Genomic DNA, 27,535 nt, shown 5'->3' with positions numbered 1-27,535 from the left:
CACTGGATAGAAGGGAAAGGAAATCTCTTGTGGTTTAATCTCTTGTGGTTTACCTTCACATTAATAAATCAACATGAATACATTCACATTATCAGTGTGACAAAGTTTCTAGTAGAGAATTTAATATAAAATGGGCCCTAGGTCAGTGGTTTCTCTAGGTAACTGGCAGAGACAGATGTAAATGAAAATTCTATCTCAGTCAACAGTGACTGTGAACAGTGTCTCTGAATGTCAGAAATACAAATGTGAAGTAACTTAGCATAAATAAAGTACAGTATCATCTCAATCACTCATTCCATAAATAATGAAGGTAGATCTACTATGTATAGTTGAGGGTCTGCTGGGAATTGGGGGCTATAGCAGTAAACAACATGCCACAGGCCTCTACTCTCACAGTAGTCAAAAGTAGAACCTGACATAGGTTTCATTCAAAAATATAGTACTGAAGAATGATCTATACTGACATTACATACAGTTCAAATGGGGAAAAAATTCAAGTGGATCCTGGATTCACATTACATTTTGAATTAAACAATGACTCACATGCATACATATGGCAAAATCAGCAGCATCTTTTCTTTTACTACAGCGAGGATGAAGGAAGAAGCATCCAATTCTGTTCAAGTAATTATAGATCTTACAGTTGAGTGGAGGCTTCCAGTTCGTGTTTCCTCCTAATAATTTTAGAAAAGGTAAAATGACAGTCAAACAGGAGGAAAAGACTAAAAACTGTATCAAAGGAAACACTAAACTTTTTTTTTTTTTCTAGAGAGAAAGTACTAGATAGAATGTGGGGAACGCAGGTCTTGTATAGGCATCACCATCTTGATACTACATCTTGGAAATGTAGGCCAAATTCCCTGATCTGCCTACTCGTGTGAAAATTCACAGGGATGTTAAATAAAATCTAAAGTAATATGTGTGAAAATTCTTTGAAGGCATTATTCTACATGAATGCAAATTAATGTTTTTTACAAACATGACACAGATGAGCAGTGGACAGAAATGATGAGCAATCAGGAAAGCTAGACCTAATAAAACTTTATACTGGCTAATTTATATAGGGCAGTATATTTCTATCTTTAATCCTAATCATCCTCTATATAAGCCATTTCCTCTCAAATATAAACTATATTAGATACTCACTATACTAAAAGCTCTGCAAACCCAAAATCATCTCCCTCAGGTCTGGTCCGTGGTTTGGTTTATAAAGAGATTTAGATGAAGGTACATACTTAAGAAAGGAAGGATGAACTGAAGAGGCAGTTGTGGCATGTTGAAAATAACACTAATTCTACTGCTTTTTATTAGTTATCACTTTAAAAAAATAATAAACTTGTCAGTCTGTTTCCTTGTATTTTAAAAAAATAATAATAATCAGTATCCGTGTTTGTATCAAGCAGTAGAGTCTGGCACATTATAGGTGGTGAATAAAATCTTTTTTACTCTGTATCAAAAGATGTATATTGCCAGACACAGTGGCACACGCCTGTAATCACAGCAACTTGGGAGGCTAAGGCAGAAGGAGTGCAAATTCAAAGCCAGCCTCAGCAACTTAGCAAGGCTCTAAGAAACTCAGTGAGATCCTGTCTTTAAATAAAATACAAAATAAGGGGCTGGAGTTGTGGCTCAGCGGTAGAGCACTCGCCTCTCATGCGTGAGACCCTGGGTTCAATCCTCAGCACCACATAAAAATAAACAAACAAAAATAAAGATATTGTGCCCATGTATAACTAAAAAAATATTAAAATAAACAAATAAATAAATAAATAAAATACAAAATAAGGCTGGAGATGTGGCTCAGTGGTCAAGTGCCCTTCAGTATAATCCCTAGTAGCCGCCGCCCCCCCCCCAAAAAAAAAGATTTATAAACTTTGGGTCACCAAAAAGAGCTAATGTTTACCATAAAGACATGTAAAAAGAAAAATATTCTAGCAAACTTAACATAATGCAAAGTAACACTATTCAAATTATGTTCTCATGTTCAAGAAGGTTCTATGGAATTTCTTAAAAGAAATCATTATGGAGAGAGGTTATCTCACGTTTTCCTTATTGATCATACCTTGAAAGCCCCAAATAAATGTTCCTTGGTTAAGATGCCCTGGTAGATGACCAAAAAAGTTTGACCAATTATCAAAATCTACAAAGACTATATGAGTCATGGTTCGCAGGTAATCCAAATCTGGAAGCTCAACTTCTTCCTCTAAGAATACAGAAACATTAACATGAATTTAGTAAGACTCTGCTATAAACATTCTATTTTCTCAGTCTAAAAGATATTACAGGCCTAACAGGCAAAATAATTAATTTTATATATTAATTCATCTATCTAATACTTTTAAGGTAATTCAAATTTATACATGGTAATGGTTTATGCTTAAATACTTGATTATATATATTTTATAAATATCTTTGATTTAAAAAAATAATGTCATTTTATTATTATTTAAGTCATTCATAAAAAAAAGTTTTAAACAAATCAATGTACTAGAAAATCAAGTGTCAACAGTATATAACCAAGAACTTACAATTCACAACATCCACCAAAATAAAATTTCAAGGTGACTGGCAAGAATGTCCTTGCCACTAGAATTTGCTTCTTTTCCTAATTTAGACTGATTTATTAGGAGCCCCCTGGCTCTAAGATTAAATCCCCTAGAAAGCCAAGCATGGTGCCACATGTTTGTAATCCCAGTGACTTGGGAGGTTGAGGCAGGAGGATTTCAAGTTGCAATTAGCCTCAGCAACTTAGTGAGAACCTGTTTTAAAATAAAAAATAAAAAGGGCTGGGGATGTAGCTGGTTTCTTTTGAACCTAGGAACCCCTAGGTTCAAAAGAAAGAAGAGGAAAGAAAAGGAAAGGAAAGAATAGAAAATTCCCTAGAGAGCAGAAATAAGATAACCAACAACCCAATTGCCATAAAACAGTGGTAGAAACAGGTGGTAGTTGCCCATTAATACCTTTAATTATAGATATATCTTTCTTGGTTCTCTCAAATTCTTTCATCTCCTTCCATTCTCCCTCATTCTCTCTCTCTCCTTTCCCTTATTTCATACTCTTTTACCTTGACAAGAACTTCCTGTTTCCAGTATTAGTAATGCAGACTTTAAAATATTAAATTATCTTAAAAATGAAGTTTTTACTCTGCCTAATAGTTTTCTTCAAATATATTACTACCATCCCCTTCCATTTCCAAGCCACTTTATATCTTCAAGTTCTTAATAATTCTATATTTATATATTAGTCATCTTTTATCAAAGATAGATTAATGCAAAATTACTGAGAAAAGCAAAAGCCAAACATAAAAACATAAAATGGTGTGACCACTATTTTCACTATCTAGAGTAGTAGAGTTGACTATGCTGGACACGATTTAATTCTTTCTTACTGAAAACGTGCCATGATAAAAAAAGGTAATGTTGATTTTATGTGTGCAAGCCTATAAAAATTCAGTGGTTCATAGCTGGGTGTGGTGGTGCACACCTGTAGTCCCAGCTACTCAGGAGGCTAAGGTAGAAGGATCACTTGAGCCCACAAGTTTGATCAGCCTGAGCAAAACAGACTCTGTTTCTAAAAATAAACAAATAAACAATAATGCAATGGTTCACAAAAACATTTTATAAGCCAAAATTTTCACATGTTCTCATCATCTCCGCTATCCATTATATAACTCACCATGAACTAATATTTGTTTAAAAGGCTACGGACTTAAAATTACACTCTAAAACAACAGGCGCTTAAACTTCTAAACAAAATCAAATCACTATACTACTTACTGAATCCTACAATATGAAAGAAATAAAGTTCAGAATATGTATAAACAAGGGGATTCATCTCAATTTATCTCTAGTTTCTACCACTTTTAATTCTACTTCTAATTGCTATTTTAGCTGTATGTTAAAGCTTTACTTTCAAATAAACTGCAACAAAAATATATAAATGCTGAAATTGCCTTTAAGATTTCTCATACTTAAACAAACAGGCCAGACAATAAAAATAATTTTTAATCTATTTTATTTTTTAATGAATCTAAATAAATGGTACCGAAAAATCTAAATGATAGTAAGGTTCAGAATTTCAAATCTTTCAGAAAAACTATCAACTTCCTTTTTCTGAAAATCCCCATGCCTTTTGTAAAAGAAATGAGATCTAAAATATGTATTATTTAAAGCCAACACTCTCCCCCCTCTTAAGTTTAGAAAGTGGATGAAGAGAGTAGTAGGAATACAAATCCCCCAAAAATATATGCTGCAGTAATTAAGTGAATGATGTATCATCTTGTTTCTTACTTCAAAACTGAATCTTTAACTTTCACAAAAATGGTGGATGCACTGCATACAAGTTTTTATATTACTATGTGAAATGTGCAGAATTGTAAAGCCATACCTATATTCTGCCAGCTTAGGTCATTTTCAGCTCCTTTCTCGATGTCTGAGTTTTTTGGACAACTCACTGCCTGTTTTGGTTTTTTCTCTGTACGTGGGGCACTGGCAGTAAACTTGTATGTGCTCCCTTTTTCAGATCCAAAATGAGCCACGCTGGGTTTCTGTAAGAAGCCATGTTTTCTATGGAAGTGCTGCTGAGCACTCTCAGGATTATGAAATGCTTTGGTGCAAATGCCACACTTGATTACATACTGCTGCTCCTCTTTATCCCTCTTTTCTTCTCCATGTACTTGAAGGATATGAGTGTTCATGCTGGCTAAATTCTGTGCTGTTGCTGAACACAAATTGCAGCGAAACCATAGTTTACCTTTATCTAGCATGATTTGAAGACATCTACCATAATCTTCCTTTCTGTTGACTTTACAGATGTAACTCTCACGGCAACCACAGGTTAACAGGTTACCGGTCTCTATAACTGGAAAATCTTCCTCAGTTTTAATTGAAGTTTCAGTTTTTTCTGACACAAACACATAATCTGTGCTGTGGTGCTCCTTATAATGACTCAGAAATGCTTCTTCCACATTAAAGATAAGATCACAAAGTCCACAGAAGTATTTAATCTTTATTTCATTGTTATGTTCATCTTGGCAATGCCGGTATAAGGTTTCTATCTTATGAAAAGTCTTTTTGCAATGGGCACAGCTGTATCTATGAAATTGGTGACTTGCCAAAGACAAGCAGTGTTTTTTCACACATTCTTGGGAATCAAACATATCTTCACAAATTCGGCATTGCCATTTGCCTCTTGGAGGGCTATTTGCTGGGATATGATCAACAGTAATAGCTGAAGGAGGTTTGTTAGCAGCCAAATTACTCACCATAGAGGATGATGGCAAAGTTTCATCTTGTATCTCATCCATCTCATAAAAATATCTGTGCCCATTATGATATTCAGTCACATGTGCCATGATAGAATCTTTCTTCATTAACTCCTTTTTGCATGTCCGACACCAAAAAAGAAAGTTATTTAAATGTGCCCCTCCATGAATACGACTCATGTGTAAACGGATGACCCCTGAATCTTCGCACACCTTTCCACAGACCACACACTTGTAACACATTGTGTTTGCTGAAAAAACATGCTTTTCTACTGCATCTTCACTTGGGAATCGCTGACTGCATTCACAAAACCAGGTTTTAATTACTGACCTTTCTTTCTGGACACAAACCACACCTTCATGCCTTTTATCTTCTAAATTCATCTTCTTTTTTGGAATCATGCTGCAATCCTGTGAGCTAGATTCTTTAATAGACATAGTTCTTTTAAGTGATGAAAGCTGTGGTTGATCTAATAAATTCAAGTCAGATGGAGGTCTGTTCCCTTCACTACTGTGGCAATATAGTAAGACTGATTCTTGGACTGAGTTAGCGACTCGGATTTTGTGTCCTGAATTCTGCTTGTGAATTAGGGTGCTGGTTTCATCCATAAAGACCTGGTTGCAATTTGGACAATAGCCTCTTAATATGAATTTTTCTGCAACCTGAGTAATGCTTTTCTCAGCTATAGCTACAGGTCCAGCACTACGACAACGAACCCTAAATTGGATTAAAACGAAACAAAACATTCCTTTGTAAGAATTTTCCAAATATACCATTTTTGCTTTTTATGACAGGTATTTTTAAATAACTAACATATAAATACTGATACATATTTTTCAATAAGGATACAGGAAATTTAATGATACTGTATCATCTCAAAGTACCTAAGTATTATCTATATTTTGTCTATTTCTAACCCATACACAAAAAGTTAAAACTAGAATCAGAAGATTAAAAAATATCCAAGTAAACACAAGAAAATTAAAGTCAGAATCAAATGCACTGATACATGACCTTATCACCTTTATCAGACAAACAAATTGACTCTCCAAGCAATTAAAACTATTTGGAGGAACACTAACATAAGGCCGCAGATAACCTTGTATTTACCTGATTAATTTTACATCAGGAATATGCCTGCCTAAAGAGCAAAATTCAATAATAAATATGCACAACCATTATTACAGTTTGAGAACACCATATCACATCAAAAAGAAATTACACACACTGTAACTATCCTTTTCACCCTAATGCTTCCCAACCCCAAAACAATCACTAAGCCCTGTGCAACTACTTTCCATTTCTGTGAATTTCCCCATTCTGGAATGTTATATGAATGAAATTATATAGTAAGTGGACTCTTCTGACTGGCTTATATCATTTATCATGTTTTCAAGGTTCCTTAGGTTGTAGCATGCACAGTATTTCATTCCTTTTTAAAGTCAAATGATACTCCATTGTATGGATATGCCACATTTTCTTTGTCAGTTGAAAGAATCATGAATAATGCAGCTTCAAACAAACATAAATTATTTGCATGGGCCTATGTTTTCATTTTTTTTGGCTGTATCTCTAGAAGTGGAAATTGCCAACTCATACAATAACTATTTTTAATTATTTAAGAAAAAAATATTTTTAACTGAATGCAAAAGAAATCATAATTCATCAAAATCTATGGAATGCAGGTAATACAGTGCTTAGAGGGAAATCTATACCTTTAAATGCTAATATTTTTTTAAAAAGTCGGTGTGGTGGCATATGCCTATAATCCCAGCAGCTCTGGAGGCTGAGGTAGGAGGATCGCGAATTCAAAGCCAGGTTCACAAAACCCAAGGTGCTAAGCAACTCAGTGAGACCATGCCTCTAAACAAAATACAAAATAGGGCTGGGGATATGGCTCAGTGTCCCTGAGTTCAATCCCCAGTACACCCCCAAAATAAAATAGAATATATTCTTGAAGCAAGAACAGGCAAACACAAATTATACTCAATGAGGTTAAGAGAGTCTGTTCTTCAAAAGATATAATTATTAATATGAATATACAAATAATAGACTGGGAAAATATATTCAAGAATATTTGAGGGCTGGGGTTGTAGCTCAGGGGTAGAGTGCTTGCCTTGCATCTGTGAGGAACTGAGTTCAATCCTCAGCACCACATAAAGATAAATAAATTTAAAAAAATGTGAATCTAGAACTAAAAAAATATTTGTATTGTCTTTATGTATATACAACAAAATACTTGAAGCTGAGTATTATTACAAAGGGATTTACTTAACCCACAGTTTTGGAAGCAGAGAAGTTCAAGATCTCTGCATCTAGCAAAGGCAGAAACATCTATCTGTGAGAGAGGACAGCAGTTGCATGTAGAAGAGGCCTTGCTTTACAACAACCCACCCTCAGGGTGACTTATCCAGTCCCATGAGACCTCACCTTCTCCATGAAACAGGCATCAATCTCCTCTCAGGGTGGTGCACTCATAACCTACTTACTTCTTAAAGGTTCTACTACTTCTCAATAATGGGGGACCAAGCTTCCAGCACATGAACCTTTGGGGTACCAACCATGACACATATAATTCTAGAAAGTCCCATAATCTAAACAGAAATTTGACAAAAGTTTGTATATATGAAGAACCCCAGCTCACTACTAAAAGATCAAACAATCCTATTTTTAAAATAGGCACAATCCTTCAACAGACTTTTCATAAGCAATTAGTGCTCAATATCTTTCATCAAAAAAACTTGATAATTAAAATCACAATGAAACATAAGAATAGGTAAAAGGAAATGTTGGCAAGCATGAAATTAGAACTTTCATACCTTGCTCGTATAAATGTAAAGTGATACAACTACTTTGGGAAAATATTTAATCATTTCTTATAAAGTTAAATATATATCTACTTTTTAATCAGCAATTCCACTCTTACATGTTTACCTAAGAGAAATGAAAATATATATCTACAAAAAGACTTGTGTAAAATGTTCCTAGCAGTTTTTTCATAATAGCTATAAACTGCAAAAAGAAACCCTACATGTCCATCAACATGAGAACTGATAAACAAATTACAAGCTAATAGTTCTAAGTTGTGTATGTGTTCTGTGAATGGGAGGTGACAGGGTTAAAATAGTGCCTGGGCTTTAAGTTAACTGGAAAATATCATACACATGTGAAAGATTAAGTCTCAGTGATAGGCTAAATTTATTGAGTAATGAAGGAGGATTCCAATATGCTTTTGCTTTGTCTTTACAATATAATCTTTTTAAGTTATACATGAAAGTAGGGAGAATAGTATAAAGACCACCACTGTAACTTTTACAACCTGCTTTTAATAGTTATCATAATAACAGTCATGTTTGATTTATATTCCTAACCTCCACAAGTTAATTATTTTGAAGTAAATCCTAGATATCATTCCATTTCATCTGTTAAGTACTTCAGTTGTACTATAAATGAAAGGGGCTTTTTTTTTTTTTTTAAACCGGGGATTGAATTCGGGGCCACTCAACCACTGAGCCACATCCCCAGACCAATTTTGTATTTTATTAAAGATAGGATTCTCACTGAGTTGCTTGGTGCCTTGATTTTGCTGAGGCTGTCTTTGAACTCACGATCCTCCTGCCTCAGCCTTCTGAGCCATGGGATTATAGGCATATGCCACCGAGCCTGGCTGAAAAGGGCTTTAAAAAAAATGTGATACTATAAGACACCTTAAAAAATTAGTGGTTTTGGGCCGGGGCTGTAGCTCAGTGGTAGAGCACTTGCCTTGCACATGTAGGGCCCTGGGTTCAATCCTTAGCACCACATAAAAGCAAATAAAGATATTCTATCCATCTATAACTAAAATAATATTTTTTTAAAAAATAATTGGTTTTGTTTGTTTTGGCAGTACTGGAGACTGAACCTAGAGTGCTTTATCACCAAGCTACACCTTTCTCTCACTATGCTAAATTTGGTTAATTTCCAAGAAAATGTATATTCTTATTTGAAAAGTAGAAAAACATGAATAGGAAAGTATTTCTCGAATCTTCCCACTGATGAACGAGCTCATAAGGATATCCTAACAGCTTAAGACTAGAACTGTACCAACCTGAAATGGGCAGTGAGCTCCATATGAGAACGCAGTGTCTGGTGGCAAGCCACACATTTTACTTGAAATGGAACATCTTTGCACAAAGAGATCAAAAGTTTCTTTGCATAAGATGGAAATGATACTGGATGTGCTATTCCCTTGTCAGCTGAAAGACAAAATAAATGATAACTTGCAAAGTTATTTGAATATACAATGATCTAATCTTTCTCCCCTTTCCCTTTCTCAACATCAGTTGAATTAAGTAAAACAATGTAGATGAAATTATAAGGGAAGTCACTTTCTAGCCTTAAATACAAGAGATGCCCTATACTCAAATTAGAAATTGAGCATAAAATGTAGAGAAATACCCAGTTTCCAAGATATCATGAATATAACATATATACTGAATAAATGTTTTCTTTCCAAGTTTCTCTTCACTCTTCAAAGTAGTCCTCCTCAAAGCAATCCTTACTCAAATATTGAGAATCTTTATTAAAAATAAGAATTCAAATGAAAATCTTTCACTTTCATAGCTTTTAAAACTATTAGGAAAATAAGCAACATAAAGAATGGTATAAGAAGCGGAGTGCGGTGTTGCTTGGGAGGCTGAGGCAGGAGGATCGTGAGTTCAGAGACAGCCTCAGCAAAGGTGAGGTGCTAATAAGCAACTTATTGAGACCCTCTCTCTAAATAAAATAGGGATGGGGATGTGGCTCAGTGGCTGACTGCCCCCCTAGGTTCGATCCCTGGTACTCCTCCTCACCACCTCCCCCAAAAAAGAAAAAAAGAATGGTAAAGAAGTATGATAAATTAGTTAAGTAACATTAATGTGGTTTAATAATTTGCAGCAGAAGATATTAACATACCGCCCAGTTTAAAGCTTTGATGGAAATGATTCTTAAAGCTTTGGTGGAAATGGTTCTTTCCAGACATATGCTTTAGACAGTCATCCTTATTGCTAAAAAGAAGAAAGCAACTTGGACATGCAAAACACTGAATAACCTGAGGAAGAAGGTTGTTGTTATGTCCATCATCTTCAGCTTCCTAAAATATAAGGCAAAGTTGTATTACAGACAACTAAAATCAATACTCAATTTTTAAAAAATTAACTTTCAAGTTTTCCTACTTATCTGGAAAATTCTGTATTAATTTTTAATATGAAAACTTTTCTTCCCCGGGGCTGGGGCTCAGCAGTAGAGTGTTCACCTACCACATGTGAGGCCCTGGGTTTGATCCTCAGCACCACATATAAATAAATAAACAAACAAACAAATAAATAAAGGTATTGTGTCCAACTACAACTAAAAAATAAATATTTTTTAAAAAATTTTTCTTCCTTAGTGTGAATTACAGAACTTTTATCACAAACAAAGTAACAGGTGAAATTTAAATTTTTCTTCAAGAACAAATTATAGCCATCTTTCTGTGATAATATAAAAAGCACATTTTTCATTTCTTACATACAATTCATATGTAATATATTAATACAGAAATGTAATCATAGAACATGCACTCTTTCTCATGGTTTGCTTTGTTTACTCTCCTGCAATATAACTGATATTTACAAATAAATTCTTTCATAAACTTTTCTATGTAATCATTTAAAAAGACATATAGAAATAAACTTACAAGCAGGAAAGGCACTGTTTTATCAGATATTGTCATCTTATAGACTTCTGCCTACTAGTTTTCTCATTCCATAACAAATAATGGAATTCCTATGGTATAGGTGTAAATCAGACCTCTTACTGGTTGTAAAGTATGATTCAACCACTCATTTCTAGGTTTTTTTTGGTTTGGGATTTCTTTTCCCATATAAACAATGCTATTACAAACAACCTAATACACTTAGTACTGAATGTGCCTGTCAGAAACAGATTATGTATCTTTCATTTTTGCTAGTCTACCAGGTATAATACTCAATGTTATTTTAATTTGCATTTCCTGTCTATAATTGAGCATGAGCCTTAATTTACACATTTGCTGGGTATGTAGATATGTTTTTGTTTGGTTGGTTTTTTTGGTACCAGGGACTAAATTCTGGGACACTCAACCACTGAGCGAGACAGGGTCTAAGTTGCTTAGGGCCTCACTAAGTTGCTGAGGCTGGCTTTGAACTTTCGATCTTCTTGCCTCAGCCTCAGAGCCACGGGAATTACAGGTGTGTGCCACCATACCTAGCTTGTGTGTGTGTTCTGTAAAATTCTTGGTTTGTATTCTTTAACCTTATTTTTTAATTGTTTTGTTTTCAACCCTTCTGAAATAATTTATATTAGTCCTTTGTTACTAGAATCAACTCTTCTATGTCATCTTCCATTCTGCAATTATTTCCCCAAACATTTATCCACTAATTTTGTTTATGGTCACTCTCAAAATTCTGACATAATCAAAGAGGTACACCTCTTCTAGCATCTGAGTTTCCAAACTTGGTTCAAGTCTCCTCTATCTTAAAACTGGAAACTATAAAAGAAAAGTGTACATTTATAAGTGTGTGGGTGCTTATTAGAAGTATAATTTAACTTCTTATTAAGTCTTTAGAATAAAAGCCCTAAAAATTATATTATGCTGCCTTCTTCTTTTTATAATTTTTTTAGTTGTAAATGGACACAATACCTTATTTTATTTTTATCTATCTATTTATTTATTCATTCATTCATTCATTTATTTGGTTCTGAGATCAAACCCAGTGTCTCACTCATGCTACGCAAGCACTCTACCACTGAGCCATAACCCCAGCCCTACTGTGCCTTCTTGTATTTACTAATCATTAAGTATGCAACAGTTTACATGATGCTTATCGGATGCAGCAAGATAACAGATTACATTTATATTGAGTACTTTTCAAGCCTCACACAAGTATTCTGAACATATTTATACATTTAATTCTTATCAAAACCCCATGAGGTACCATTTTAATTATTTACAATTACCAATATTAACCACCCCACAAATTGTACCCATAGAAGAGACAAACCTATCATTCAAACCTGGTTTTGTATCCTTCGTTATAAATTCTATGCGCTTTTCACCATTCCCTACAACACCTGTTTTAATTTCATGAAGTTGTGTCCCATGCAAAAGAAGAAACACCCAGAAGGACATTTTGAAGCTAGAAGATTCTAAATGACATGAACAACAAAGCCATTTACTAACCATCAATTTAATAAGTTTAAGGCTACTTGAAGAGACTTAAACAAAGTAAATAAATCAATTTTACTTCAATTGAGAGTTATAAATAGATTTTGGAGCAGGGTACTAAGGATTGAACTCAGGGGCACTCAACCACTGAGCCACATCCCCCGCCCTATTTTGTATTTTATTTAGAAACAGGGAAACAGCTGTTGCTGAGGCTGGCTCTGAACCCGCAATCCTCCTGTCTCAGCCTCCAGAGCCACTGGGATTACAGGTGTGCACCAAAGAGAATTACAAATAGATTTTAAAAAAAAAGTTTAAATGATTTGCTCAAAAGAACCAAAATGTGAATATACATAAAATTTTGTTGGAGGGCTCAGTGGTAGAGTTGCTTGCCCAGCACCTACGAGGCCCTGGGTTCGATCTTCAGCACCACATAAAAATAAACAAATAAAATAAAGGCATTCTGTCCATTTACAACTACAAATAAATAAATAAATTTTGTCAGAACATACCTATTATAAAAGTATGGCATATCTGCAAATATCTCCTACAAATTGTTAACATGCAGTCATTCTAAGTTATTCATATGCACATTAAAGTTTAAGAAGATTGGCCCTGAGGGAAGAAATTGGAAATGAAAGAAAAGGAGAGACAGGCAAGGAAAATAACACTAATTGCAAATAACTTAACTCCTTCATTGAGGGATGCCATCTTTACAAAAATATAACTCATAGGTATAAAAAACAATGTGGCTTATACAATCTTCCAGCAACCTTTTCTGGTTGGTGGGAAAGGCAATTACAACCAAATACATACTAGTCTAAAGGTTTAGAGTCCAAGTTTGATTAGAGTCCTCATGACTGATATACCTAGGAATATGCAATAAGGAGTATTAATTAAAGTCTATAAGTCAGGCCCAAAGTACCTTACAGACTATTATATCTTCTCTTAACCTTGTATGTTTAAGTGTAATAACACCATTTTAGAGATAAAGAAACTAAATTCAAGAAACATTTAATAACTTAAGAACATTTAGCTTATAAAAGTGACAGTGGAGTACCCACTTCAGGAGCACATATACTATAATTGGAACAATACTGAGAAGATTAACGTGGCCTCTGCACAAGGATGATATGTAAATTTGTGAAATGTTCCATGTTGTGGCCCTATTCTATGAGGTGGTAGGAACTTACAGAGACACTACAAGTAAACAAGGTAGAGACTCTGGGGCTGAACTAAACAGCCAAAAGATAGCACACCTTGTTCTACATACAAATTACATGAAAGGAGCATGAAAACAAGGAGGAATACTACTCTCATTTCTGAAAAAGCAAACTTCAAACCAAAATTAATCAGAAGAGACAAAGAAGGTTATTTCATACTGGTAAAGGAAACAATCCCAAAAGAAGAAATAATAATAATAAATATTTATACCCCAAATGTGGGTGCTACTAGCTACATAAAAGAGACACAAATCAAATTTAATCTCAGAAAACACCCTAGTACAATAATACTAGATTTAACACATCTGTCTCAATAGATGGGTCATATAGATATAAACTCAGGACTCTTTGGACCTGAAAAATATTATAAATCAAATGAACGTAATAGACATTTACAAAACACTCTATCCAACAACAGCTGAATACATTTTCTTATCAGTGGCTCAAGGAGCCTTCTCCAAAAGAGACTATATTTTAGGCCACAAAGTAACTCTTAACAAATATAAAAAAAACTGATATAATTCTTTGCATCTTATCTAGGAATTAAACTAGAAACTATGCATCTAATAGAAGAAGATATGGGGCCAATACTTCAGCATACAGAAATCAACACAACAAAATCCACATAAATATAGTCATCTCAACAGATACACAGAAGGCCTTCAATACAATTCAGCACCCATTCATGATAAAAACACTGAAGAGACTAGAGACAGAAGGAACCTACCTCAACCTCATAAAGGCTATACACAAAAATACCAAAGCCAATCGCATAGTAAATGGGGAAAAAATTGAAGGCATTTCTTTAAAATCTGGGACAAGACAAGATGCCAACTATTACAACTTCTATTTTAACATAGTGCTAGAAATTCTAATCAGAACAATTAGGCAAGAGAAAGAAATAAAGGGATAAAAATAGGAAAGGAAGCTGGGCATGGTTGTGTACAATTTTAATCCCAGTGGTTCAGGAAGCTGAGGCAGGAGGATTGCGAGTTCAAAGCCAGCCTCTGTAAAAGCTAGGCACTAAGCAATTCAGTGAGACTGTCTATAAATAAAATACAAAATAGGGCTGGGGATGTGGCTCAGTGGTCAAATGCTCCTGAGTTCAAAAAAAAAAAAAAAAAAAGGAAGGAAGAAGTCAAATTATCACTGTTTATAGATGATGTGCTCCTATACCTAGAAGATTAAAAAAAAAAAACACTCCAACAAAAGACTGCTAGAGCTAATAAACAAATTTGGCAAAGCAGCAGGTTGCAAAATCAACATACAAAAATCAATAGCTTTTCTATATACCAACAATGAATCCATTAAGAAAGAAATCAGGAAAGCAATTCCATTTACAATAGTCTCAAAAAATTAAATACCTAGGAATAAATCTAATCAAGGAAGTGAAAGACCTCTACAATGAAAACTCTAGAACATTGAAGAAATTGAAGAAGACCTCAGAAGGTAGAAATGCTTCCCATGTTCATGAATAGGCAGAATTAATATTGCTAAAATGACCATACTGCCATAAGCAATATTCAGATTCAATGTAATTCCCATCAAAATACCAATGACATTCTTCATAGGAATGAGAATGGCCAAAGCAATTCTAAGCCAAAAAAAAAAAAAAAAAAAAAAAACAATGCTGGAGGCGTCTCAATACCTGACTTCAAATAATAGTACAGGGTTAAAGTAACAAAAACTGCATGGGACTTGCATAAGAACAGACAAACAGATCAACGATACAGAAAAGAAGACACGGAGACTAATCCACATATCTATAGTCATCTGATCCTTGACAAAGATGCCAAAAACATACTTTGGAGAAAAGACAGACTTTTTAACAAATGGTTCTGGGAAAACTGGTTATCCATATGCAGAAGAATGAGACTATACACTTATCTCTTACCCTGTACAAAAATCAATGCAAAACAGATCAAACACCTAGGAATTAAACTAGAAACTATGCATCTAATAGAAGAAGACATGGGGCCAACACTCCAGCATATAGGCACAGGCAATGGCTTTCTCAGTAGGATTCCTAAAGCTCAGGACATAATGCCATGAGTTAATAAATGTGATGGTATCAAATTAAAAATTTTTTCACACCAAAGGAAACGATGAAGAATGTGAATAGAAAACTTCAGAATGGGAGAAAATCTTTGCTAGTTACTCTTCTGACAGAGGATTAATATCTAGAATATATAAAGAACTCAAAAAACTTAACACAAAAACATGAAATAACCCAATTAATAAGTGGGCAAATGAATTAAACAGAATCAACTCAAAAGAAGGAATACAAATACAAATAGCCAATGAATACATGCTAATTGCAGAAATGCAAATTAAAACTACACTGAGATTTCATCTTCTATCAGAATGGCAATCATCAAGAATACAAATAATAATAAATGCTGGAGAAGATGTGGAGAAAAAGGAACTAAATTAGTATAACCGTTTGGAAATCAATATGGATGTTCCTCAGAAGACTAAAATGGAACCATCCTATGATCCAACTATACTACTCCTCGTTATTTACCCTAAAGAATCAAAATCAGGCCAGGCATGGTGGGGCAGATCTGTAATCCCAGCAACTAGAAAGGCTGAGGCAGGAAGATTACAATTTCAAGGCCAGCCTCAGCAACTTAGTGAGGCCCTAAGCAACTTGCCACACGCACATCAGATATAGCACTAATCTCCAGGATATATAAAGAACTCAAAAAACTTAACACCAAAAAAACAAACAATCCCATCAATAAATGGGCTAAGGAGCTGAACAGACACTTCTCACAAAAAGATATATATACATCTGATCAATAAATATATGAAAAAATGTTCAACATCTCTAGTAATTAGAGGAAGGCATATCAAAATTACTCTAAGATTTCATCTCACACGAGTCAGAATGGCAGTTATCAAGAATACAAACAACAATAAGTGTTGATGAGGAAGTGGGGAAAAGGCATACTCATACTTTACTCTTGGGACTGCAAATTGGTGCAACCACTCTGGAAAGCAGTATGGCGATTCCTTAGAAAACTTGGAATGAAACCACCATTTGACCCAGCTATCCCACTCATTGGTCTATACTCAAAGGACTTAAATCAGCATAGTATAGTAACACAGCCACATCAATGTTTATAGCAGCTCTTTTCACAATAGCTAAACTGTGAAAGCAACCTAGATGCCCTACAATGTCTCAAAATAAAAAATAAAAAGAACTGGGGATGTAGCTCAGAGGTTAAGTACCTCTGGGTTCAATCCTGAATACCAAAAAAAATAAAAATAAAAAGGATCAATGTCAGTATACTATAGTGATAAGGGCACACCTATATTTATAACAGCACAATTCACAAAGGCCAAACCATGGAACCAAACTAGGTGTCCATCAATGGATGAATGGATAACAAAAATGTGGTTTATATACACAATGGAGTTTAATTCAGCCATAAGAAAAATGAAATTATATCATTTGCACAAAAGTGAATGGAACTTACAATCATATTAGGTGAAATAAGCCAAACTCGGAAGGAAGCAAGGGTCATTATGTTTTCTCTCATAAGCTAGACAGGAAAAAAGGAAAAGAAAGGTTGGCAGACAGGGATATCATGAAAATCAAAGGGAGATAAGTAGATAAAAAGCACCAGGGAGTAGGAAGAAGGGAGGGAGGGAGAAAATGATGCTGAGTGATATGGGCCAAATTATATTGTTTTATTTTGTATTATATGAATGTACCAATATGTAACAACAAATCCCATCATTACATATAACTATAATACACCAATTAAAATGAAACCCAGGTTTGACATCAAAGTCTTTTCTGTATTGTAGAATATTGCCTCTCAGCAGGATGAATGTCATAAATCTACTTCCGGAGAAAAGACAAAAGAGAGAGCAAAATAGCATGGAATGTTTGATTTTCTTTCTCAGAAAGAAAATGAGCAAATTAATGAAATACAGGGAAACACAAATGAAAGAATTAATTTTAATTATAAATCACCTATTCACATTTTCTAAAAAAAATAAAATATAAGTACGTTCATTACAACAGAAAAAATACTGGGAATCCAACATGGTGGCGGGCACGGAGAGATCAAGTCTCTGACCCCTTCAGCTGTGCGGGCATAGGGAGTCGTAAACTGTCTAAATGCTGTTTGCTCAGGATCACTAGACAATGCAGAGCTGACGTGGATCTGGGGCGAACAGTCTGGGCCTCTCAGAACACACACCGAGCCGGGATCGGCTGCATTCAAGCTCTCGTTCGCCTGCTTCTCGAAGCCAAACCGATATGACTCAGCACTAACGATCCCACCGAAACAACTGGTCGGCCCGTCTGATCCTACGGAAGTAAATGCCAACCGAGCCTGCATAGGCAGTGGCCACAGGATGGAAGGGGGGCTTGGGACAGACAGACAGGACCCACCCGTTGCATTGCTCACACAGCAAAGGGAACGAACTGTCACCATTTGCATGGGATACCACCATGGCAGAGAACTGACATCACCAAAACGCGGTGGAGGAGATAAATTCATTGAAACCAACGGCAGAAGGTGTGTAATCCCCTAGCCTTCCCTCTCCACACAGCGGGGAAACCTTAAGGGCCCCTCCCCCCTCCCAGCTCTCCTGTGAGCGCGATAGCCAAACCAAGGGAACCAGGAGTGGCGCGGGACTCGCGGCGCGGAACTCCCAGCTACCGCTCCCACTGCTGACAACTGAGGTCCCTTGCACCAGCTACTGGGGGCGTGGCTACCAGAGGGCAAACAAATTCGCTGGGGGTTCTCAGCCCCAAGCTCTGCAAACTTAGGGTCCGAGGGAATGGCAAACAGGGAGACTGTGCCCAGGCGTTCATGAAAACAGAGCTCCCAGGAGCAGCACACCTGGCGTGTAGCCAGTATTGTGGTGAGCGTCACCAGTGAGCGGGGCCTGGCTTGAGGAAAAGAGGGGAAGTGTCTAGACACAAGAGAAGGCCCTAGGCACCCAGGATTGGAGACCCGCCCAGTCTGGGAGGAAGAGCTGCTGCACAGTGATTGGTTCGCGCCTACTGAGAGGAGAAGTTTGGCCCAGTGGGCACAGCTCCACCTACTGGAAGAGAAGTTAATCAAACTCTAAGATTGCATTTATTAATTTTTTTTCTTTTCTTTTTTTTTTTAATTTTGGGGGTTTTTCTTCATTTTCATTTTTTTGCTGTTGTTTTCTAAATATTTTTTTAAATTTTTTAAAAATTTTTTTTAATTTTAATTTTCATTTTTTAATTATTATTTGTCTTTTCATTTCTTTTCAATTCTCGTATTCCCCCTTCCTTGAATTCTATCTGCTTACTCTCATTCTCTTTAGTGACTTCTTCCCTTCCCTTCTAATACCTTTTCTCCCAAGCACCAAATAAATATATAGGAGTAAACAGTAACTCAGCAGTCAAACAGAACAAGAAGTAACATGACCAGCATGAAAAAGCAAGGAAGAAAAGGAGTACAAACAATGCAGGACAGCCTATATATTCAGGAGGACCTAGAGCCATCAGAAAAATGGTCATATAAGGAACTCAAGGAATATCTTAGACAGATGGAATGGAACCTTAAAGAGGATACGAGACAGCAAATTCAAACAGTGAAAGAATACATTGAAAATGAATTACATAAACAGATAAAAGAAGAAGTTAAGCATCTTTATCAGGAGATAGAGATTATAAAAAAAATATCAAACAATAATTCTAGAAATGAAAGAAACTATAAACCAAATTAAAAACTCAAATGAGAGTATCACTAACAGAGTGGAGCAAATAGAAGCCAGAACATCAGATAATAAAGACAAAATATATCATCTCGAAAAGAGTCTAGCCAACTCAGAAAGGCTGGTTGAAAATCACGAGAAAAACATCCAAGAGATATGGGATAACATAAAAAAAACAAATTTAAGAGTCAACGGGATAGAAGAAGGCACAGAGATTCAATCCAAGGGAATGAATAACCTGCTGAATGAAATAATTACAGAAAACTTTCCAGAAATAAAAAAGGAAACGAATATACAAATTGTAGATGCATACAGGACACCGAGCACACAAAATCACAGCAGACCAACGCCAAGACACATTGTTATGAAGATATCCAATATACAGAACAAAGAGAAAATATTAAAAGCTACAAGAGAAAGGAGACAGATTACATTCAGGGGAAAACCAATAAGGTTAACAACGGATTTTTCATCACAGACACTGAAAGCAAGAAGGTCATGGAACAATGTATTTCAAACACTGAAAGACAATGGATGCCAACCAAGAATTCTGGATCCAGCAAAATTAAGCTTCAGGTACGACAACGAAATAAAAATCTTTCATGATAAACAAAAGTTAAAAGAATTTGCAGCCAGAAAACCAGCATTGCAAAGCGTATTGAGCAAAACACTACAGAGGAAGAAATGACAAACAATAACCAAAACCATCAGTGGGAAGTGCCTCGGTAAAGACAGAGGGCGAGGGGAAAGATAATCATGGAGAAACAAACTAAATTAGAAAAAAAAAGATAAATAATCAACCATGGCTGGAAGTACAAACCATATATCAATAGTAACTCTAAGCGTTAATGGCTTAAACTCTCCAATAAATCGACATAGGCTGTTAACATGGATTAAAAAAACAAATCCGACAATATGCTGCCTCCAGGAGACACATCTGTTTGGAAAAGTCATACACAGGCTGAAGGTGAAAGGTTGGGAAAAAATATACCATGCACACAGTCCTCGTAAGCAAGCAGGGATGGCCATCCTCATATCGAATAAAATCAACTTCAAGACTAAGTTAATCAAAAGGGATAAGGAAGGACATTATATACTGTTAAAAGGAACCATTAACCAATAAGACATAACAATTATCAATATTTATGCACCAAATAATGGTGCTGCAACGTTAATAAAACAAATGCTCCACAAGTTCAAGAATCAAATAGACCACAACACAATAATTATGGGTGACTTCAACACACCTCTCTCACCATTGGGCAGATCCTCCAAACAAGAAACTATAGAACTCATTATCACAATCAATAACCTAGACTTAACTGATATATATATAGAATATATCAACCATCATCAAGTGGATATACTTTTTTCTCAGCAGCACATGGATCCTTCTCAAAAACAGACCATATATTATGCCATAGGGCAACCCTCAGTAAATATAAAGGGGTGGAGATAATACCATGCATTTTATCTGACCATAATGGAATGAAACTGGAAATCAATGATAAAAGAAGAAGGGAAAAATCCTACATCACATGGAAAATGAACAATATGTTACTGAATGATCAATGGGTTACAGAAGACATAAAGGAGGAAATCAAAAAATTCTTAGAGATAAATTAAAATACAGACACAACATATCAGAATCTATGGGACACTATGAAAGCAGTTTAAAGAGGGAAATTCATCGCCTGGAGGTCATTCCTCAAAAAAAGGAAAAACCAACAAAAAAATGAGCTCAAACTTCATCTCAAAGCCGTAGAAAAGGAAGAGCAAAACAACAGCAAATGTAGCAGAAGGCAAGAAATAATTAAAATCAGAGCGGAAATCAACGAAATTGAAAAAAAGAAACTATTGAAAAAATTAACAAAACTAAAAGTTGGTTCTTCGAAAAAATAAATAAGATCGACAGACCCTTAGCGATGCTAACGAAGAGAAGAATAGAGAGAACTCAAAATACTAACATACGGGATGAAAAAGGCAATATCACAACAGGTGCTACAGAAATACAGAAGGCAATTAGAAATTATTTTGAAAACCTATATTCCAATAAGATAGAAGATAGTGAAGACATCGATAAATTTCTTAAGTCATGTGATTTGCCCAGACTGAGTCAGGAGGATACACACAATTTGAACAGACGAATATCAATGGATGAAATAGAAGAAGCAATCAAAAGACTACCAACCAAGAAAAGCCAAGGACCGGATGGGTATACAGCGGAGTTTTACAAAACCTTTAAAGAAGAATTAATACCAATACTTTTCAAGTTATTTCAGGAAATAGAAAAAGAGGGAGCTCTTCCAAATTCATTCTATGAAGCCAACATCACCCTGATTCTGAAACCAGACAAAGACACCTCAAAGAAAAAAAACTACAGACCAATATCTCTGATGAACCTAGATGCAAAAATCCTCAATAAAATCTGGCGAATCGGATACAAAAGGCACATCAAAAAAATTGTGCACCATGATCAACTGGGATTCATCCCTGGAATGCAAGGATGGTTCAATATACGGAAATAAATAAATGTTATTCACCACATCAATAGACTCAAAGATAACAACCATATGATCATCTCGATAGACGCAGAAAAAGTACAGCATCCCTTTATGTTCAAAATATTAGAAAAACTAGGGATAACAGGAACTTACCTCAACATTGTAAAAGTTATCTATGCTAAGCCTCAGGCTAGCATCATTCTGAATGGAGAAAAATTGAAGGAATTCCCTCTAAAATCTGCAACAAGACAGGGATGCCCTCTATCACCACTTCTATTCAATATAATTCTCGAAACACTGACCAGAGCAATTAGACAGACGAAAGAAATTAAAGGCATAAAAAAAGGAAAAAAAGAACTTAAATTGTCACTATTTGCGGATGACATGATTCTATACCTAGAAGACCCAAAAGAGCCTACAAAAAAAACTACTAGAACTAATAAATGAATTCAGCAAAGTGGCAGGATATAAAATCAACACGCATAAATCAAAGGCATTTCTGTATATCAGCGACAAATCTTCTGAAATGGAAATGAGGAAAAACACTCCATTCACAATATTCTCAAAAAAAAATAAAATACTTGGGAATCAACCTAACAAAAGAGGTGAAAGATTTATACAATGAAAACTACAGAACCCTAAAGAGAGAAGTAGAAGAAGATCTTACAAGAAGGAAAAATATACCCTGTTCATGGATAGGCAGAACTAACATCATCAAAATATGATATTACCAAAAGTTCTCTATAGGTTTAATGCAATGCCAATCAAAATCCCAACGGCATTTCTTGTAGAAATAGATAAAGCAATCATGAAATTCATATGGAAAAATAAAAGACCCAGAATAGCAAAAGCAATTCTAAGCAGGAAGTGTGAATCAGGAGGTATACCGATACCAGACTTCAAACTATACTATAGAGCAATAGTAACAAAAACAGCATGGTACTGGTACCAAAACAGGTGGGTTGACCAATGGTACAGAATAGAGGACACAGAGACTAATCCACAAAGTTACAACTATCTTATATTTGACAAAGGGGCTAAAAGCATGCAATGGAAGAAGGATAGCATCTTCAACAAATGGTGTTGGGAAAACTGGAAATCCATATGCAACAAAATGAAACTGAATCCCTTTCTCTCGCCATGCACAAAAGTTAACTCAAAATGGACCAAGGAGCTTGATATCAAATCAGAGACACGGCGTCTGATGGAAGAAAAAGTTGGCTCTGATCTACATATTGTGGGGTCGGGCTCCAAATTCCTTAATAGGACACCCATAGCTCAAGAGTTAATAACAAGAATCAACAAATGGGACCTACTTAAACTAAAAAGTTTTTTCTCAGCAAGAGAAACAATAAGAGAGGTAAACAGGGAGCCTACATGCTGGGAACAAATTTTTACTCCTCACACTTCATATAGAGCCCTAATATCCAGAGTATACAAAGAACTCAAAAAATTAGACAATAAGATAACAAATAACCCATCAACAAATGGGCCAAGGACCTGAACAGACACTTATCACAGGAGGATATACAATCAATCAACAAGTACATGAAAAAATGCTCACCATCTCTAGCAGTCAGAGAAATGCAAATCAAAATCACCCTAAGATACCATCTCACTCCAGTAAGATTGGCAGCCATTATGAAGTCAAACAACAACAAGTGCTAGCGAGGATGTGGGGAAATGGGTACTCTTGTACATTGCTGGTGGGACTGAAAATTGGTGCGACCAATTTGGAAAGCAGTATGGAGATTCCTGGTAAAGCTGGGAATGGAATCACCATTTGACCCAGCTATTGCCCTTCTCGGACTCTTCCCTGAAGACCTTAAAAGAGCGTACTACAGGGATACTGCCACATCGATGTTCATAGCAGCACAATTCACAATAGCTAGACTGTGGAACCAACCTAGATGCCCTTCAGTAGATAAATGGATAAAAAAAATGTGGCATTTATACACCATGGAGTATTACGCAGCACTAAAAAATGTCAAAATCATGGAATTGGCAGGGAAATGGATGGCACTAGAACAGATTATGCTTAGTGAAGCTATCCAATTCCTAAAAAACAAATACCAAATGTCTTCTTTGATATAATGAGAGCAACTATGAACAGAGCAGGGAGGAAGAGCAGGAAGAAAAGATTAACATTAAACAGAGACATGAGATGGGAGGGAAAGGGCGAGAAAAGGGAAATTGCATGGAAATGAAGGGAGACCCTCATTGCTATACAAAATTACATATAAGAGGTTGTGAGGGGAATGGGAAAATAAAGAATGAGAGTAATAAATTACAGTAGATGGGGTAGAGAGAGAAGATGGGAGGGGAGGGGAGGGGGGATAGTAGAGGATAGGAAAGGTAGCAGAATACAACAGTTACTAATAGGGCATCATGTAAAATTGTGGATGTGTAACCGACGTGATTCTGCAATCTGCATTTGGGGTAAAAATTTGGAGTTCATAACCCACTTGAATCTAATGTATGAAATATGATATGTCAAGAGCTGTGTAATGTTGTGAACAACCAATAAAAAAAAGAAAAAAAACAGAAAAAATACTTAGAGCATGGAATAGAGAAACATGCCCCAAAAGAACTCTAGTTCTAAAAAGTCAGAATATTAGTGAACTACTAGAAACACTAAAAAAAATTATGGAATGCAGTCTCTTGTACCCTTTCTCCCTTCTTTACCCAAACTTTCCATCTGTAGTGGCAACAGATAGCCCTCTATCATTTTTTCCTTCAACATGTTTTTCGGCTTCATGTTAAGGTTTTCATTCTAAATATCAGTATTTAAGTCAAAGCTTTTTCTCATCTCAAAACTGAATTTTTTTTAGGCTGGGTTTGAGGCTCAGTGGTAGAGTACTTGCTTAGCATGTGTGAGGCGCTGGGTTCAATTCTCCACATATAAATAAAGATCCACTGACAATTAAAAAATAAAAAACTAAATTACTGCAAAAGTCACCTAAACTGGTCTCCTGTCCACATCTTTGAGTCCACTCTGAACACAACTATTACTCTAATACCATTCAGTCTTCTTGGTGTCCCTAAAAACAAGAAAGAAACTGGGTTGAAAAATTATAAATGCTTCCAGTTCTAAAGGTATAAATCATTATTTTCATCATGTCATTGTTCTACAACAGTGTTCCATCTATAATGGTTCTATAATGGCTCCTTCTTGCCAATATCAGATTTAAAATCCTGTGTCTTTACAATCAGGTTAGTAGAGGAATATGTTAAAAGATTATTAATCTATGTTATAAGATTACCCTCAGGGGTTCAACACTTTGCCAAGAGAACTTACAAGTCAAAGTACACTGTCATACTCACAGCCAAAACTTTTGAGTGCAAGGATATGTAAAATCAGCAGAGGAAAAAAGTACAAGGGGCAAAGTCCAGGTATAATATTCCAAGGAGGTTTTCGACTGATTGCAGCTCATTCAACCATACAACAGGTAATTTCAGGCTGCCATTTGCCTGCGTCTCGCAGACAAATTACTCAGGCGCAGTGCTAAAGAACCCGCGGAAACTGCTTCTTGGGGCCTGCTCCTATCAGAACATACATGGAGCCCGGGGTGGCCGAATTCTGGCTCCCGGAACTGCTCTGGCCCAGGGCTAAGGAGCCTGCGGAGGCTGCTTCTTGGAGCCTGGTCCTATCAGAGCATGCACAGAGCCCACAGCGGCTGGGTTCTGGCTCCCGGAACTGCTGTGGCCCAGGGCTGAAGAATCCACGGAAACTGCTTCTTGGGGCCTGCTCCTATCAGAACATACACGGAGCCTGGGGCGGCCAAATTCTGGCTCCCGGAACTGCTCTCGACCAGGGCTAAAGAGCCTGCGGAGGCTGCTTCTTGCAGCCTGCTCCTATCAGAGCATGCATGGAGCCCAGAGCGGCCGAGTTCTGGCTCCCGGAGCTGCTCTGACCCAGGGCTGAGGAACCCACGGAGACTGCTTCTCGGTCCGGATCCTGCTGAGTGCTGTGGGGGCCAGAGGGGCAGAGCAGAGCTGCAGCCCGTGTCCGGAACAGCCCCAGCGACCCGCCGGTGTGGTATCACTTCACCCCAACTGCGGTGGGGGCTGAGCAGAGCTGCCGCCTGAGCCCGCAAGGTAAGCAGACCACCAGCTGATCGGCGGAACGGGCCCATCGACCTGCCAGCGTGGTAGACACGTCACACCAATGGGAGTAGGGGCAAAGCAGGGCCGCCGCCTGCACCCGGAACAGGCCTAGTGACCCGCCGGCGTGGTATCGCTTCACCCCAACTGCAGTGGGGGCCGAGCAGAGCCGCCGCCCGAGCCCGCAAGATAGGCAGACCTGCGACCGACTGGTGGAACAGGCCCAGCGGCCTGCCGGTGTGGTAGACACGACACACCTATTGGAGTAGGGGCAGAGCAGAGCCGCCGCCCACGCCCAGAACAGGCCTACCGACTCGCCGGTGTGATATCTCTTCACCCCAACTGCAGTAGGGGCCGAGCAGAGCTGTCGCCCGAGCCCGCAAGGTACGCAGACCTGCGACCGACCAGCAGGACAGGCCCAGCGGCCTGCCAGCGTGGTAGACACGTCACACCAATTGAGTAGGGGCAGAGCAGAGCCGCCACCCGAGCCCGCAAGGTAGGCAGACCTGCGACCGACCGGCACAACAGTCCCAGGGGTCCGCAGGTGTGATAGACACGTTACACCAATTGGAGGAGGGGCAGAGGAGAGCCGCCGCCCACGCCCGGAACAGGCCCAGAGGCCCGCCGGCGTGGTAGTCACGTCACCCCAATTGGAGTAGGGGCAGAGCAGAGCCACTGCCCGCACCCTGAACAGGCCCAGTGGCCCGCCAGCGTGGTAGTTACGTCACACCAATTGGAATAGGGGTAGAGCAGAGCCGCCGCCCACGCCTGGAACACGCCCAGCGACCTCCCGGCGTGGTAGACACGTCACCCCAATTGGTGTAAGGGCAGAGCAGAGCTGCCGCCCGCGCCTGCAAGGAAGGCAGACCTGCGACCGACCGGCAGAACAGACCCAGGGGTCCGCGGGCATGGTAGACACGTCACACCAACTGGAGGAGGAGCACAGCCGCTGCCCGCCCTGCAAGGGAGACTTTTCAACTATACAAGAGCAATATAAATATATAGGGGGAAATTTCAAAAACACAACAGTTTCACCAAGCAGAAAGAAACGCGAGCAGTATGAAACGACAAGGAAAGAAAGGACCACAAGCAATGCAGGTCAACTCAACTTTAGAAGAGGTAATAGCTGCAGCAGATGGAATGTCAGATAAAGAATTCAGGATATACACGCTTCAGATGATCTGGAGTCTCAAGGAAGACATTAGACAGCAAAATCAGACAATGAAAGATCACTTCGACAATGAATTACATAAACAAATCCAAGAAGCAAAAGATCAACTATACAGGGAGATAGAGGTAATAAAAAACAAACAAACAGAATCCTAGAAATGCAGGAAGCAATAAACCAACTTAAAAACTCAATTGAGAATACTACCAGCAGAGTAGAACACTTAGAAGATAGAACATCAGACAATGAAGACAAAGTATTTCAACTTGAAAAGAACATAGACAGCTCAGCAAGACTGTTAAGGAACCATGAGCAGAACATTCAAGAAATATGGGATAACATAAAGAGACCAAACT

The 27,535-nt window shown here is 37.3% G+C and overlaps 1 protein-coding gene across 13 annotated transcripts in view; it reads right to left on the bottom strand.

The window, feature by feature from the left end:
• ZNF451 (zinc finger protein 451) overlaps positions 1–27,535 on the bottom strand; it is a 143,213-nt gene that overhangs the window by 18,924 nt on the left and 96,754 nt on the right. For 9 of the 13 annotated variants that reach the window (XR_014022340.1, XR_014022341.1, XR_014022342.1 and 6 more), the window contains exons 10-15: positions 17,174–17,239; positions 10,200–10,377; positions 9,352–9,499; positions 4,387–5,981; positions 2,063–2,203; positions 544–674 (exon numbers count right to left, since the gene is read on the bottom strand). Coding sequence is in view for 9 of the 13 variants with exons in the window: in XM_081296589.1 (XP_081152715.1) it covers positions 544–674; positions 2,063–2,203; positions 4,387–5,981; positions 9,352–9,499; positions 10,200–10,377; positions 17,174–17,239 (2,259 nt within the window). In the remaining 4 variants the exon portion in view is untranslated. The remainder of the gene's footprint in view (positions 1–543; positions 675–2,062; positions 2,204–4,386; positions 5,982–9,351; positions 9,500–10,199; positions 10,378–17,173; positions 17,240–27,535) is intronic. The other 4 variants (XM_081296583.1, XM_081296587.1, XM_081296585.1 and 1 more) reach the window with 1 other exon arrangement.

This window comes from Spermophilus citellus (genome assembly GCF_964194105.1).
Source record: "Spermophilus citellus genome assembly, chromosome: 5".
NCBI lineage: Eukaryota > Metazoa > Chordata > Mammalia > Rodentia > Sciuridae > Spermophilus > Spermophilus citellus.
The sequence above is the reverse complement of the archived record's forward strand: the minus strand, read 5'-3'. Positions and strand labels throughout refer to the sequence as shown.